General features: G+C 44.7%; 2 protein-coding genes across 2 annotated transcripts in view; one reads left to right on the top strand and one right to left on the bottom strand.

Annotated features, from left to right (window-relative positions):
* LARGE1 (LARGE xylosyl- and glucuronyltransferase 1) overlaps window positions 1–17,339 on the bottom strand; it is a 521,095-nt gene that overhangs the window by 81,514 nt on the left and 422,242 nt on the right. The window lies entirely within an intron of this gene.
* Window positions 5,968–9,472, top strand: LOC141164711 (E3 ubiquitin-protein ligase TRIM39-like). Its single transcript, XM_073650218.1, has one exon. The coding sequence runs from the start codon at window positions 6,011–6,013 to the stop codon at window positions 7,589–7,591; it is 1,581 nt and encodes a 526-aa protein (XP_073506319.1). The 5' UTR covers window positions 5,968–6,010; the 3' UTR covers window positions 7,592–9,472.

The following is a 17,339-nucleotide window of genomic DNA, read 5'->3' as shown; positions in this document are numbered from 1 at the left end:
GATGGTGGAGCCCATGAATGGTGAAGGCCCCAGATGAGGCCCTGGATGGTGGAGGCCCCAGACGTTGAATCCCCCAGATGTTGGACGCCCTAGATGGTGGAGGTCTCGGATGGTTGAAGCCCTGGATGGTGGAGGTCACGAATGGTGAAGGCCCCAGATGAGGCCCTGGATGTTGGAGGCTCCAGATGTCGCAGGCCCCCGATGGTGGAGGTCTCAGATGGTTGAGGCCCTGGATAGTGGAGCCCACGAATGGTGAAGGCCCCAGATGAGGCCCTGGATGTTGGAGGCCCCAGATGGTGGAGGTCTCGGATGGTTGAGGCTCTAGATGGTGGATGCCACGAATGGTGAAAAGCCACAGATGAGGCCCTAGATGGTGGAGGCCCCAGACGTTGAATCCCTCAGATGGTGGAGGCCCTGGATGTTGGAGGCCCCAGATAATGGAGGCTGATAGATTTTCCTGACTCCCATCATAGGTCAGACTTACACTAACCGAGTCCTAGAGAGGGTCAACTTCCTATAATACAGTTTGCTGAGCTGTGTATCTAATCAACATTACACTGTCCCAAAGGAGGACGAGGGAACCCTCTGGTGGGCTCTGGCCTCTCCTTCAAGGGCGTCCATAGTGGGAAACCTCATGGTGTCTGAATGTCAGCGGTATCTATTTTATCAATCATTACTTGTGGAGACTGTGGGACCGCATAACGTGTATAAGGGAGCTATGGGGTGGCATACTGTATATAGAAAGCTGTAGGGACCTCATATTGTATATAAGGAGCTGTGGGGTCCCAAAATATATAGAAAGCTGTGTGGGAACATACTATATATAGAGCGGTATGTAGGTCATCATACTGTATAAGGGGAAGCCATGGGTTCAATATATTGTGAATAGGTGGCTTTGGGGGCCTCATACTGTCAAATGAGCCTATGGGGAAATCCCCCTAAAGGGGGCTTTAGGGGCCTCATACTGTGTAAAGGGGACCATGAGGTCATAATCTGGAGAGGGGTCCAACATACTGTGTATAGGGGGCTTTGGGGCCATCATACTGTATATAGATAGCAATGGGGCTATCATACGTATATAGTGAGCTGTTGGGCCCTCATAATGTGTAAGAGATCTGTGGGGGCTTTATATGTATAGTGGGTTGAGGGGGGCATCCTACTGTATATACAGAGCTCTGGGGGCTTTCATACTGCATATGGGCTGTGGGTCATCATTATGTGTATTGGGACCTATGAGAGCCGTCTTACTGTGTATATAAACTGAGGGCCATCTTACTGTGTATAGGGAGCTGTGGGGGCCTCATCTACTATATAATTGTCTTATCCCGTCTGTCTGTCTGTCCAGGAAATCCCTCGTCACTCATTGGTCCGGCAGCGGCCAATCAGCGCCGTGGGATTTCAGAAAAAAGATGGCGGCCGTTAGCGGCTCATCTGCGGGACGGAGCTCAGCGGCGTTGCAGCCAGGACGGCCGGCCGGCAGCAGCGGACGGACCGCCGGCGTCGCTGACCTCCATGCGGAAGGGAGGACCGGGGAGCGGCGCTGTGGGTCGGGATACTTCTGCTGCGAGCGCCCGCTCATGTCCCGGGTTCTCGCAGCGGAAGTAGCCGCACAGGCAGCGCCGCTCCCCGGTGCTCACCAAGACGATTCGATGATTGGTCGCGGCCTTCGGACCCGACCAATCACTGATCTTAGCGCAAAAGTTAAATACCGCTGTGCTGATTGGTCGCGGACGCTGCCCGCGACCAATCACCGATTTGGGCGCCAAATTTAAATATCGGCCGCGACCAATCAGCACAGTAGTGGTTAACTTTAGCCGCAAGTTCAGTGATTGGTCGCGGGCCAAGACCGCGACCAATCAACGATTTGTGCGGCACATTTAAATAGAGGCCGCGACCAATTGGATGTCAGCGGCACTCCCCGGTCCTCCCTTCACACCCTAGCTGCATGGATGTCAGCGGCGCTGCCTGTGCGGATACTTCCGCTGCGAGAACCCGGGACATGAGCGGGCGCTCGCAGCAGAAGTATCCGGACCCGCAGCGCCGCTCCCCGGTCCTCCCTTCGCACCCTAGCCGCTGATGTCCCCACAGTATCCGCATGGTGTTACTAAGGTCCGGACATTTGTGTTAAAAATCGCTGCCCGCGACCAATCACCGATTTGGCCGCCAAATTTAAATATCGGCCGCGACCAATCAGCACAGCGGTGTTTAAATCTGGAGCCAAGATCGTTGATTGGTCGCGGCCGATATTTAAATTTGACGCCCAAATCGGTGATTGGTCGCGGGCAGCGCCAGCGACCAATCAGCGATTTTTAACACAAATGTCCGGACCTTTGTAACACCATGCTGATACTGTGAGGAGATCAGCGGCTAGGGTGTGAAGGGAGGACCGGGGAGCGGCGCTGCGGGTCGGGATACTTCTGCAGAGAGCGCCCGCTCATGTCCCGGGTTCTCGTAGTGGAAGTATCCGCACAGGCAGCAGCGCTCCCCGGTCCTCACTAATACGATTCCGCTCCCCGATCCTCACCAATACGATTCGCTGATTGGTCGCGCTCTCCGCACGCGACCAATCAGTGATCTTGGCGCTAAAGTTAAACACCGCTCTGCTGATTGGTCGCGGCCGCTGCCCGCGACCAATCACCGATTTGGGCGCCACATTTAAATAGCGGCCGCGACCAATCACCGATCTTGCCGCCACATTTAAACACTGCTGTGCTAATTGGTCGCGGACGCCAGCCGCGACCAATCAGCGAGCTTGGTGCCAAATTTAAACACCGCTCTGCTAATTGCGCCCGGTCGGCCGCATACATATTCTAGAATACCCGATGCGTTAGAATCGGGCCACCATCTAGTACTCTATATAAGAAGCTGTGGAGGACTTTCTACTACATATTGGGTGTTGTAGGAGATCATAGTATGTGTAGGGAGCTGTGGTTCATTATACTATATATAGGGATCTGTGGGCCATCATATTGTATACAGAGAACTGCGGGGGACTTCATACTGTATATAGAGGGCTGTGGAGACATCATACTGTATATACAGTTGAAACCAGGAGTTTCCATACACTATATAATAAGACACATATCCATGTTTTTCTCAATATCTGACATGAAATCAGAATAAACCTTTCCCGTTTTAGGTCCATTCGGATTACCATCATTACCATAATTACCATAATTTTTAATATTTGCCAAGTGCCAGAATAATGAGAGAGAGAGAATGTTTTAAGGCATTTTTATTACTTACTGCAAAGTCAGAAGTTTCCATCCATTTCATTAGTATTTGGTGCCATTGCCCTTAAACTGAATAACTTGGGTCACACGTTTGGGATCTCCTTCCACAAGCTTCTCACAATAGTTGGTTGGAATTTGGGCCGATTCCTCCTGACAAAACTGCTGTAACTGATCCAGGTTTGTAGGTCACCTTGCTCGCAGCCTTTTCAGCTTTGCCCATAAATTTTCAATAGGATTGAGATCAGGGCTTTGTGATGGCCACTCCAAAACATGGACTTTGTTATCCTTAAGCCACTTTGTTACCATTTTGGCAGTATGCTTCGGGTCATTGTCCTTTTGGAAGACCCATTTCCGCCCAAGCTTTAACTTCCTGGCTGATGTCTTAAGATGTTGCCACATAATCTTCTTTTCTCATGATGCCATCTATTTTGTGAAGAGCACTAGTACCTCCTGCAGCAAAACAACCCTACAACATGATGCCGCCACCACCATGTTTCACAGTTGGGATGGTGTTCTTTGGCTTCCAAGCTTCTCCATTTTTCCTCTAAAAGTAACGATGGTCATTATGCCCAAAAAGTTACATTTTAGTTTCATCAGACACAGGACATGTCTCCAAAAATTAAGGTCTGTGTTCCTGTGTGCATTTGCAAACATTAATCTGGCTTTTTATGTTTCTTTTGGAGTAATGGCTTCTTCCTGGCAGAGTGGCCTTTCAGCCCTTGTTGATACAGTACTCGTTTCACTGTGGATATTGACACAATCTTACCAGCTTCCGCTATCACCTTCACAAGGTCTTTTGCTTTTGTCCTTGGTTGATGTACACATGTCGGACCAAAGCACGTTCATCTCTAGGACACAGAACCCGTCTCCTTCCTGAGCGGTATGATGGCTGGACATTCCCGTCCTGTTTGTACTTGTGTATAATTGTTTGTACAGATGAACGAGGCACCTTCAGGTATCTTGAAATTGTACCCAAGGATGAGCCAGACTTGTGCAAGTCCACAATTCTCTTCCTGATATTTTGTCTGATTTCTTTAGACTTTCCCAGGATGCTACACAAAGAAGCAGTGTGTTTCAGGTGTGCATTAAAATACATCCACAGGTGTGTCTCTAATTAACTCAGATGTTGCCAAAAAGCCTATCAGAAGCTTCCAAACACATGACATCATCATATGGACAGTCCAGAATTATTTAAAGGCATAGTAATCTTAGTGTATGGAAACTTTTGACTTTGCAGTAAGTAATAAAAATGCCTTAAAACATTCTCTCTCTCTCATTATTCTGGCATTTGGCAATATTAAAAATTATGGTAATTATGGTAATCCTAATCGACCTAAAACAGGAAAGGTTTATTCTGATTTCATGTCAGATATTGATAAAAACATGCAGATGTGTCTTTTTATATAGTGTATGGAAACTTCTGGTTTCAACTGTATATGGCTCTGGGCATGTATAGGGAACTGTGGGGGACTGTAAGTCATACTGTATATCAGGAAATGTGGGCCATGTTACTGTATATAGGGAGCGGTGGGGAACTTCATACTGTATATAAGGGGCTGTGGCCCATCATGCTATGTATAGGGAGTTGTGGGCGATCATACTGTATATAGGGAGATGAAGGGCAATCATTCTGTATACAGGGAGCTGTGGGCCATCAAACTGTATATAGGGAGATGCGGAGGACTTCATACTGTGTATAGGGCTGGGGGCCATCATACTGTATATAAAGGAGCTGTGGGTCCACCATACTGTGTATAGGGGACCAGTTGGGGCATTATACTGCATATAGGGGAGCTTTTGGCCCATTGTACTATGTATAGGGGAACTGTGGGCCCATTGTATTGCGTATAGGAGAGCTGTGGGCCCATCACACAGTTTATAAAGGAGATGCGGGGCATTATAATGTGTGTAAGGGAGCTGTTGGGGCATTATACTGTGTATAGGGGAGCTTTTGGCCCCTTGTACTGTGTATAGGGGAGCTGTGGGCCCATTGTATTGCGTATAGGAGAGCGGTGGGCCCATAACACTGTTTATAAAGGAGCGGGCATAATACTGTGTATAGGGGAGCTGTAGGGGCATTATACGGTGTATAGGGGAACTGTTAGCCCATTGTACTGTGTATAGGAGAGCTTTGGGCCCATCACACTCTTTATAAAGGAGCTGTGGGGCATTGTACTGTGTATAGGGGAGCTGTGGTGCCATCATATTGTATATCGGTGAGATATGGGGCCATCATACTATATATAGCGGAGCTGTGGGGCCATCATACTGTGTATAGGGGGCTATGGGGACAACATACCATATTGTTGGGGCATCAAAGGTGGCTGGGTCTCTCTGGGGTCCTCATACAGTATGTGTTGTGAGGGCATCATACTTTATACCTACGCACTGTTATTCCCGATATCTACTGACACATATACTGTATATATTTATTTCCGTTTCCTATTTTGATGCTGTTTTTTTCACCCATTATCTCACTTTTTATACCTGCTCTTATCCTTTTCCTGCCTTAATAACGATTTATACATTTTTTTAAAATCTATTTTTGTGCCAAATCTGCTGAATACCCTTTTATTTGTACATTGGGTATTGTAGTACCTATCACAATGAAGTTCGACAACTTCTAAGACAGCGACAGCTCAGAGACGTGTCGCTCAAGGCAGTTATGGACTGAACGTTGCTCCCATACATGACGTGTCTCTCATGGTCGGGTGTGGACTGAGCCTCGTCATCGTGGTGTAAAGTTCAACTTTAATTTCTTGCAACTGCTGTCAGCCATGGCGTCCGCTGATCCGAGAGACGAGCTGCTCTGCTCCATGTGCATGAGCCTTTATACCGATCTTGTAACCCTGAGATGTGGACACAACTTCTGCCGGGTCTGTATTGATCGTGTGCTGGATACACAGGACGAGTCTGGAGATTATTCCTGCCCTGAATGTGGAGAAGAAATTCAGTCACGGCCGGCACTGAAGAAGAACCGCAAACCAAGTAACATTGTGGAGAAAGTCAAGTCTACTGTGCCACCTGGTGAGGAGGTCTCCCAGATCTTCTGCACTTACTGCATTCACTCTCCTGTACCTGCTGTTAGATCCTGTCTACACTGTGAGGCTTCTCTGTGTGATAATCACCTGAGGGTTCACAGTAAGGCAGCAGAAGACGTCTTATCTGATCCCAGCACTTCTCTGGAGAAAAGGAAATGTTCTGTCCATAAGAAGATCCTGGAATATTACTGCACCGAGGACGCGGCTTGTATCTGTGTGTCCTGCAGTTTGACTGGAGAACATCGTGGACATCAAATAGAGACTCTAGCTGAGGCTTCGGTCAAGAAGATGGAGCAGCTGAGAACGGTTTTGGACAGTCTGTTTTCGAAAAGGGAAGTAAAAGTGTCAAGGATTCAGGCATTGTACAACCACATGACAAACGTCCATGACAGAGCTGACTCCGTAGGTCAGACTATTTCGCAGTTCTTTACAGAAATCAGGAGACGGGTGGACGACCTGGAGAAGAAGGTCTTGAGTGAGATCTCCAGGCAGGAAGAGCAGGTGTCACTGTCAGTCTCTGAACTGATCAAACAGTTGGAAAAGGAGATAGAAGACTTCTCCCGGGTGATGTCTTCTATTCAGCAGATGTGCGATATGAAGGATCCACTCATGGTCTTAAAAGCTCAAGAGCTGGAAAGATCTGATATATGCGAGGTGGATACCTGTACGAAAGATGATGTTCATAACGTGGGAGATCTGGATAGACTCGTTATCTCTACGATGATACGTACAGCCATGGAAAAAGTTGCCCAAGAGATAAAGTTCAAAGGCTTCAAGATGCCTGATGCTCCTGACATCTTACTGGATATAAACACTGCGGGAAATGACGTAGCAGTGTCTGAAGACCTCAAGGTAGCCTCTTGGCCCGGAATAAGCCAAAATCGTCCAGATACTCCCAAAATCTTTCAGTCTTGTCAAGTCTTAAGCGAGGACTTATTTTCCTCTGGGAACCATTTCTTGGAGCTGGAAAGCATTGACGGAGGAGACTGGTGTGTGGGAATGAGCTATGCCACTGTAGACAGGAAAGGGGAGCATTGCGTCATCGGGTACAACGATAAATCATGGGCACTCCGTCTATGGAGCAATCAATACTCCGTGATACATGACTCGAAAATCATCCAGCTGCCAGTTCAGCATTCCTGCAAGAAACTAGGTCTCTATCTGGATTACGAGGCCGGCCAGATGTCCTTTTATGAAATGTGTGACCCCATCAGACACTTACACACCTTCTATGCCACCTTCACCGAGCCCCTTCATGTTCTGTGTTGGGTACTGGGCAGTTCTTTAAGGTTCAGTAGAGGAAACGATGATAAATGAAGGAATGGAAGAAAGTTTTACAAAAACGAGACTTGACTGTGTACATGTTCCCACCCGTCCCCCATACACATTTTGTAGGACCGGAAGGAGTATCTTATGCGTATGGGGACCTCTTCACTACTTGATGTCTGGGGAAGAAGAATGGGGGATGTGGTCCTCTTTTTCTCAGGGAAGATCAGCCACCAAGAGGTGTCATCAATGACTTATTCCTTAACCAAAGATCGGGAGACATAACTGTGTGTATGGGAACCGTTAGGGTCATTTTTGAGATATGGCCAACAATGATGCTTCATTACAGAGATTTTCCACCCCTCAGCATGGGGTGAGGCGAAATGATAACCTCATTTGGTGCCAATGTCTCCTTCCTTTTCCCACTTGGCCATAAATTTCCGAATTTGGTCTCCGACAGGAACCCAATTCTTGTCCTTATGGGTACTAGAATATATTGTAAAGGAGCCATAGACCTTAAGTGGTGAGTGATGGTGGATATAAAGTAAGGTCAGGTGTCGGAGTCAAAGTAAGGCCACGTTCAGTATTTGGTCAGTATTTTACATCAGTATTTGTAAGTCAAAGTCAGGAGTGGAACAATCAGAGGAAAAATATATCACCCACTCCTGATTTGGGCTTACAAATCCTGATGTAAAATACTGACCAAATACTGAACGTGTATTTAAGGCTTAAAATATATCCATTTCCTTTATTTTTTATCTTTAGTTTTTTTGGTGATTATTTGTTTATTATGTCTTTACAGCAGTCCATTTTTTTCTATTCTGTCCTCTGCAGAGGCTTAAAATGATGGGATAAAAGTTTCCTGACCTGCTTCCACCACTAGACGGAGCTCACCGCATACATTGTTAGCATAGAGCTCAATGGATAAGTTGTATGCAGTATTGCTTCGGAGCTCCCTCTAGTGGTGGCCGCATGAAGACCCAATTTAGTTTCTTGACTCTTTGGTTACGCAAGGGATTTGATGCTCTGTATCTAAAAAAAAAAATGAAGCCTTGACTGATAAAAAGAAAAAGTTAATGCTTTATTTGGCGGAATTTAGTAGATGATAGCGCTGCTGCCTTGTCTGATAGAAGTGTGAATGGAGTCACTCCGGCCACTTGCCCGCTTTGTATCTCTCTCTCTTGAAGGTCACCGGTGGGGCAGCGCCGCTGCTGTGCCAGCTTTACGCAGACACAAATTCTCAGCTGTGGAAGGAGAGCAGATGGCGTGAATGTTCAGCTGAGTTTTAAATACAATGCACCGGGGGCTTTGTGCGCTCTTGCTGTGAAAATCACCCACATTCACAGAGGAATAGATAGGGAGGAGAAGGCGGGAGGGAGAAGAGGATCTGACTATTTTTGTCATTTGTTAATAAAGTTCTGCAAATTTGAATCCGGCCGTGATGGCGTCAAGGCTAGAAACATCGCAGTCCTGAGTAATACTGCAGTCACATCCAAAGCGAGATTCAAAACAGTGCCACCCTCGTCCATAGGCTTTGTCAGCTTTACTTTAATGAGGCTGTGCTGCAATACCAGACACGGCCTAAGGATATAAGGGGCGCTGTTCCTGGAAAAAAAAAATTCTAATCTTAATTCTGAACTAATCAATCTCTGGCAGCTTTGTAGACAAGGCGGGGGGGGGGGGGGTCTCTTTTTTTTTGTTATTTCTGAATCAGCAGGAAGGTGAACGATTTATGGGGTAATCAGGGCGGTAAAATATTCAATATTCTACATAATCAGAGGATGGCAGCAAATCGTGATTATTAGAATATGTAACTTGTTTTTTATGTTAATTGTAGTGGATAATAATTTGTATTTTTTTCAGTTATGGAGCAGAAATGATGAAACGCACATGATGGTTGCTGTGATTTACTGGGAAAATAAAAAAGGAACAAAGGGTTATTATTGTGTGCGAAATGAAATTTCTTCTTAAAGGGAAACCACCCTTTATATACTGTGATAGCAACAAGTTAATTCATAAATCAATGGCATCTGGGAGACTTGAGTTGGACTTTGCAAAAAGAACCCACAACAACAGCCAAAGTGACCCAAATAACAGGTTCAGCAGACTGACCCCTATAAACAGTGCCAGAAGGGTCCTTTATAAATAGTGCAAGCAGAGTGCCCCCTATATACAGTGCAAGGAGAGTGCCCTCTATTAACAGTGCAAGCAGAGTGCCCCCTACAAACAGTGCAAGCACAGTGCTCCCTATAAACAGTACAAGCAGAGTGCACTCTATAAACAGTGCAAGAAGTGCCCTCTATAAACAGTGCAGGGTGCCCCCTTATACCCAATATCAGCAGAGTGCCCCCTTATACCCAGTATCAGCAGAGTGCCCACTTATACCCAGTATCAGCAGAGTGCCCCCTTATACCCAGTATCAGCAGAGTGCCCCCTATACCCAGTATTAGCAGAGTGCTCCCTTATACCCAGTATCAGCAGCATGCCCCATTATACCCAGTATCAGCAGAGTGCCCCCTATACCCAGTATCAGCAGAGTGCCCCCTATACCCAGTATTAGCAGAGTGCTCCCTTATACCCAGTATCAGCAGCGTGCCCCATTATACCCAGTATCAGCAGAGTGCCCCCTATACCCAGTATCAGCAGAGTGCCCCATTATACCCAGTATCAGCAGAGTGCCCCCTATACCCAGTATCAGCAGAGTGCCCCCTTATACCCAGTATCAGCAGAGTGTCCCCCTTATACCCAGTATCAGCAGAGTGCCCCCTATACCCAGTATCAGCAGTTTCCCCTTATACCCAGTATCAGCAGAGTGCCCCTTATACTCAGTATCAGCAGAGTGCCCCCTTATGCCCAGTATCAGTAGTGCCCCCTTATACCCAGTATCAGCAGAGTGCCCCCTATAACCAGTATCAGCAGAATGCCCCCTTATACCCAATATCAGCAGAGTGCCCCTTATACCCAGTATTAGCAGAGTGCCCCCTTATACCCAGTATCAGCAGAATGCCCCCTTATACCCAATATCAGCAGAGTGCCCCTTATACCCAGTATTAGTAGAGTGCCCCTTATACCCAGTATTAGCAGAGTGCTCCCTTATACCCAGTATTAGCAGAGTGCCCCCTTATACCCAGTATCAGCAGAGTGCCCCCTATACCCAGTATCAGCAGAGTGCCCCCTTATACCAAGTATCAGCAGAGTACCCCCTTATACCCAGTATCAGCAGAGTGACTCTTATACCCAGTATCAGCAGAGTGCCCCCTTATACCCAGTATCATCAGAGTGCCCCCTAATACCCAGTATCAGCAGAGTGCCCCCCTTATACCCAGTATCAGCAGAGTGCCTCTTATACCCAGTATCAGCAGAATGCCCCCTTATACCCAGTATCAGCAGAGTGACTCTTATACCCAGTATCAGCAGAGTGCCCCCTTATACCCAGTATCATCAGAGTGCCCCCTTATACCCAGTATCAGCAGAGTGCCCCCCTTATACCCAGTATCAGCAGAGTGCCTCTTATACCCAGTATCAGCAGAGTGCCCCCTTATACCCAGTATCAGCAGAGTGCCCCCTTATACCCAGTATCAGGAGAGTTCTCCTTATACTCAGTATCAGCAGAGTTCCCCTTATACTCAGTATCAGCAGAGTGCCCCCTATACCCAGTATCAGCAGAGTGTTCCTTATACCCAGTATCAGCAGAGTGCCCCCTTATACCCAGTATCATCAGAGTGCCCCCTTATACCCAGTATCATCAGAGTGCCCCCTTATACCCAGTATCAGCAGAGTGTTCCTTATACCCAGTATCAGCAGAGTGCCCCCTTATACCCAGTATCATCAGAGTGCCCCCTTGTACTCAGTATCAGCAGAGTGCCCCCTTGTACTCAGTATCAGCAGAGTGCCCCCTTATACCCAGTATCAGCAGAGTGCCTCTTATACCCAGTATCAGCAGAGTGCCCCCTTATACCCAGTATCAGCAGAGTGCCCCTTATACCCAGTATCAGCAGAGTGCCCCTTATACCCAGTATCAGCAGAGTGCCCCCTTATACCCAGTATCAGCAGAGTGCCCCCTATACCCAGTATCAGCAGAGTGCCCCCTTATACCCAATATCAGCAGAATGCCCCCTTATACCCAACATCAGCAGAGTGCCCCTTATACCCAGTATTAGCAGAATGCCCCTTATACCCAGTATTAGCAGAGTGCCCCTTATACCCAGTATCAGCAGCGTGCCCCCTTATACCCAGTATCAGCAGAGTGCCCCCTATACCCAGTATTAGCAGAGTGCTCCCTTATACCCAGTATCAGCAGCGTGCCCCATTATACCCAGTATCAGCAGAGTGCCCCCTATACCCAGTATCAGCAGAGTGCCCCTTATACCCAGTATCAGCAGCGTGCCCCATTATACCCAGTATCAGCAGAGTGCCCCCTATACCCAGTATCAGCAGAGTGCCCCCTTATACCCAGTATCAGCAGAGTGCCCCCCTTATACCCAGTATCAGCAGAGTGCCCCCTATACCCAGTATCAGCAGTTTCCCCTTATACCCAGCATCAGCAGAGTGCCCCATATACCCAGTATCAGCAGAGTGCCCCCTTATACTCAGTATCAGCAGAGTGCCCCTTATACCCAGTATCAGCAGAGTGCCCCCTATACCCAGTATCAGCAGAGTGCCCCCTTATACCCAGTATCATCACAGTGTCCCCTTATAAGCAGTATCAGCAGAGTGCCTCTTATACCCAATATCAGGAGAGTGCCCCCTATACCCAGTATCAGGAGAGTGCCCCTTATACTCAGTATCAGCAGAGTGCCACTTATACTCAGCATCAGCAGAGTGCCCCCTATACCCAGTATCAGCAGAGTGCCCCCTTATACCAAGTATCAGCAGAGTACCCCCTTATACCCAGTATCAGCAGAGTGACTCTTATACCCAGTATCAGCAGAGTGCCCCCTTATACCCAGTATCATCAGAGTGCCCCCTTATACCCAGTATCAGCAGAGTGCCCCCCTTATACCCAGTATCAGCAGAGTGCCTCTTATACCCAGTATCAGCAGAATGCCCCCTTATACCCAGTATCAGCAGAGTGACTCTTATACCCAGTATCAGCAGAGTGCCCCCTTATACCCAGTATCATCAGAGTGCCCCCTTATACCCAGTATCAGCAGAGTGCCCCCCTTATACCCAGTATCAGCAGAGTGCCCCCTTATACCCAGTATCAGCAGAGTGCCCCCTTATACCCAGTATCAGGAGAGTTCTCATTATACTCAGTATCAGCAGAGTTCCCCTTATACTCAGTATCAGCAGAGTGCCCCCTATACCCAGTATCAGCAGAGTGTTCCTTATACCCAGTATCAGCAGAGTGCCCCCTTATACCCAGTATCATCAGAGTGCCCCCTTATACCCAGTATCATCAGAGTGCCCCCTTATACCCAGTATCAGCAGAGTGTTCCTTATACCCAGTATCAGCAGAGTGCCCCCTTATACCCAGTATCATCAGAGTGCCCCCTTGTACTCAGTATCAGCAGAGTGCCCCCTTATACCCAGTATCAGCAGAGTGCCTCTTATACCCAGTATCAGCAGAGTGCCCCCTTATACCCAGTATCAGCAGAGTGCCCCTTATACCCAGTATCAGCAGAGTGCCCCTTATACCCAGTATCAGCAGAGTGCCCCTTATACCCAGTATCAGCAGAGTGCCCCCTTATACCCAGTATCAGCAGAGTGTCCCTTATACCCAGTATGAGCAGAGTGCCCCCTTATACCCAGTATGAGCAGAGTGCCCCCTTATACCCAGTATCAGCAGAGTGCCCCCTTATACCCAGTATCAGCAGAGTGCCCCCTTATACCCAGTATCAGCAGAGTGCCCCCTTATACCCAGTATCAGCAGAGTGCCCCCTATACCCAGTATCAGCAGAGTGCCCCCTTATACCCAGTATCAGGAGAGGGCCCCCTATACCCAGTATCAGCAGAGTGTCCCCTTATACCCAGTATCAGCAGAGTGCCCCCTATACCCAGTATCAGCAGAGTGTCCCCTTATACACAGTATCAGCAGAGTGCCCCCTTATACCCAGTATCAGCAGAGTCCCCCTTATACCCAGTATCAGCAGAGGAGTGCCCCTTATACTCAGTATCAGCAGAGTGCCCCCTTATACTCAGTATTAGTGGAGTTCCCTCCTCATACAGTGTATTCTTAAAGCTACAGTCACCTGCTCTTCCATACTGTTTATTGTGTATTTACTTGCAGATTCATTTCTACAACGTTTAGATAGAATAAGACTTGTGTCCGTGTGAAGCAGAGAAATCTCCACTAAGCACAAATCAAAATCCATAATGAGTGCGGCCACGAGACGATACAATATACAAAATACAGCAGAAACTATCATCAGGCCGCTCTACATACTGAGGCAGCCCCATAGTCATCATTCCTCTAATATTCACAGAACACAGAGGGTTAAATGGCTTTGGCTTCTTCCCGGCAAACGGCAACCTTATCAGGTGAGAATTGAATTAAGGTATTAGATTGGGATTCCGGGCACAGAAGTTTCAGCGCAAAGGAAACTTAATCAATGAAATCATTCAGGAACATCTACAGCAGGTTATTACATGGAGGAGGAAGACGGAAAATATACACCAGTCACAGACAGGGAAACCAGCAGCGACTCTGGAGAACAACGTATCACACAGACAACGGAGAATGACATAATAATCCAGAAAAGAGGCAAAGTAATAAGAAACTAATAATAATAATCTCACTATAATACTGCCCCCTATGTACAAGAATATAACTACTATAATACTGCCCCCTATGTACAAGAATATAACTACTATAATACTGCCCCTATGTACAAGAATATAACTACTATAATACTGCTCCTATGTACAAGAATATAACTACTATAATACTGCCTCTATATACAAGAATATAACTACTATAATACTGCCCCCTATGTACAAGAATATAACTACTATAATACTGCCCCTATGTACAAGAATATAACTACTATAATACTGCCCCCTATGTACAAGAATATAACTACTATAATACTGCCCCCTATGTACAAGAATGTAACTACTATAATACTGCCTCTATATACAAGAATATAACTACTATAATACTGCCCCCTATGTACAAGAATATAACTACTATAATACTGCCCCTATGTACAAGAATATAACTACTATAATACTGCCCCCTATGTACAAGAATATAACTACTATAATACTGCCCCCTATGTACAAGAATATAACTACTATAATACTGCCCCCTATGTACAACAATATAACTACTATAATACTGCCACTATGTACAAGAATATAACTACTATAATACTGCTCCCTATGTACAAGAATATAACTACTATAATACTGCCTCTATTTACAAGAATATAACTACTATAATACTGCTCCTATGTACAAGAATATAACTACTATAATACTGCCCCCTATGTACAAGAATATAACTACTATAATACTGCTCCCTATGTACAAGAATATAATTACTATAATACTGCCCCTATGTACAAGAATATAACTACTATAATACTGCCCCCTATGTACAAGAATATAACTACTATAATACTGCCCCCTATGTACAAGAATATAACGACTATAATACTGCCCCCTATGTACAAGAATATAACTACTATAATACTGCCCCTATGTACAGGAATATAACTACTATAATACTGCCCCCTATGTACAAGAATATAACTACTATAATACTGCCCCTATGTACAGGAATATAACTACTATAATACTGCCCCCTATGTACAAGAATATAACTACTATAATACTGCTCTTATGTACAAGAATATAACTACTATAATACTGCTCCTATGTACAAGAATATAACTACTATAATACCGCACCTATGTACAAGAATATAACTACTATAATACTGCCCCCTATGTACAAGAATATAACTACTACAATACTGCCTCCTATGTGCAGGAATATAACTACTATAATACTGCCCCTATGTACAAGAATATAACTACTATAATACTGCCCCTATGTACAAGAATATAACTACTATAATACTGCTCCTATGTACAAGAATATAACTACTATATTACTGCCCCTATGTAAAAGAATATAACTACTATAATACTGCACCTATGTACAAGAATATAACTACTATAATACTGCCCCTATGTACAAGAATATAACTACTATAATACTGCTCCTAGTACAAGAATATAACTACTATAATACTGCCCCCTATGTACAAGAATATAACTACTATAATACTGCTCCTATGTACAAGAATATAACTACTATAATACTGCCCCTATGTACAAGAATATAACTACTATAATACTGCTCCTATGTACAAGAATATAACTACTATAATACTGCCCCTATGTACAAGAATATAACTACTATAATACTGCTCCTATGTACAAGAATATAACTACTATAATACTGCCCCCTATGTACAAGAATATAACTACTATAATACTGCCCCTATGTACAAGAATATAACTACTATAATACTGCTCCTATATACAAGAATATAACTACTATAATACTGCCCCTATGTACAAGAATATAACTACTATAATACTGCCCCTATGTACAAGAATATAACTACTATAATACTGCCCCTATGTACAAGAATATAACTACTATAATACTGCCCCCTATGTACAAGAATATAACTACTATAATACTGCCCCTATGTACAAGAATATAATTACTATAATACTGCCCCCTATGTACAAGAATATAACTACTATAATACTGCCCCTATGTACAAGAATATAACTACTATAATACTGCCCCTATGTACAAGAATATAACTACTATAATACTGCCCCTATGTACAAGAATATAACTACTATAATACTGCTCCTATATACAAGAATATAACTACAATAATACTGGCCCTATGTACAAGAATATAACTACTATAATACTGCCCCTATGCACAAGAATATAACTACTATAATACTGCCCCTATGTACAAAAATATAACTACTATAATACTGCCCCCTATGTACAAGAATATAACTACTATAATACTGCCCCTATGTACAGGAATATAACTACTATAATATTGCCCCCTATGTACAAGAAAATAACTACTATAATACTGATCCTATGTACAAGAATATAACTACTATACTACTGCCCCTATGTACAAGAATATAACTACTATAATACTGCTTCTATGTACAAGAATATAACTACTATAATACTGCCCCTATGTACAAGAATATAACTACTATAATACTGCCCCTATGTACAAGAATATAACTACTATAATACTGCCCCCTATGTACAAGAATATAACTACTATAATACTGCCCCTATGTACAGGAATATAACTACTATAATACTGCCCCCTATGTACAAGAATATAACTACTATAATACTGATCCTATGTACAAGAATATAACTACTATACTACTGCCCCTATGTACAAGAATATAACTACTATAATACTGCTTCTATGTACAAGAATATAACTACTATAATACTGCCCCCTATGTACAAGAATATAACTACTATAATACTGCCCCCTATGTACAAGAATATAACTACTATAATACTGCCCCTATGTACAGGAATATAACTACTATAATACTGCCCCCTATGTACAAGAATATAACTACTATAATACTGATCCTATGTACAAGAATATAACTACTATACTACTGCCCCTATGTACAAGAATATAACTACTATAATACTGCTTCTATGTACAAGAATATAACTACTATAATACTGCCCCCTATGTACAAGAATATAACTACTATAATACTGCCCCTATGTACAAGAATATAACTACTATAATACTGCCCCCTATGTA

This window comes from Phyllobates terribilis, unplaced genomic scaffold (assembly GCF_046119375.1).
Source record: "Phyllobates terribilis strain yellow unplaced genomic scaffold, ASM4611937v1 Scaffold_10__3_contigs__length_209671492, whole genome shotgun sequence".
In the NCBI taxonomy this organism is placed as follows: Eukaryota; Metazoa; Chordata; class Amphibia; order Anura; family Dendrobatidae; genus Phyllobates; species Phyllobates terribilis.
Note: the sequence above shows the minus strand (reverse complement) of the source record. Positions and strands in the feature narration are given on the sequence as shown.

Coding starts and splice junctions, on each gene's coding strand:
- LOC141164711 (XM_073650218.1), top strand. CDS start 6,011: ATGGCGTCCGCTGATCCGAGAGACGAGCTGCTCTGCTCCATGTGCATG.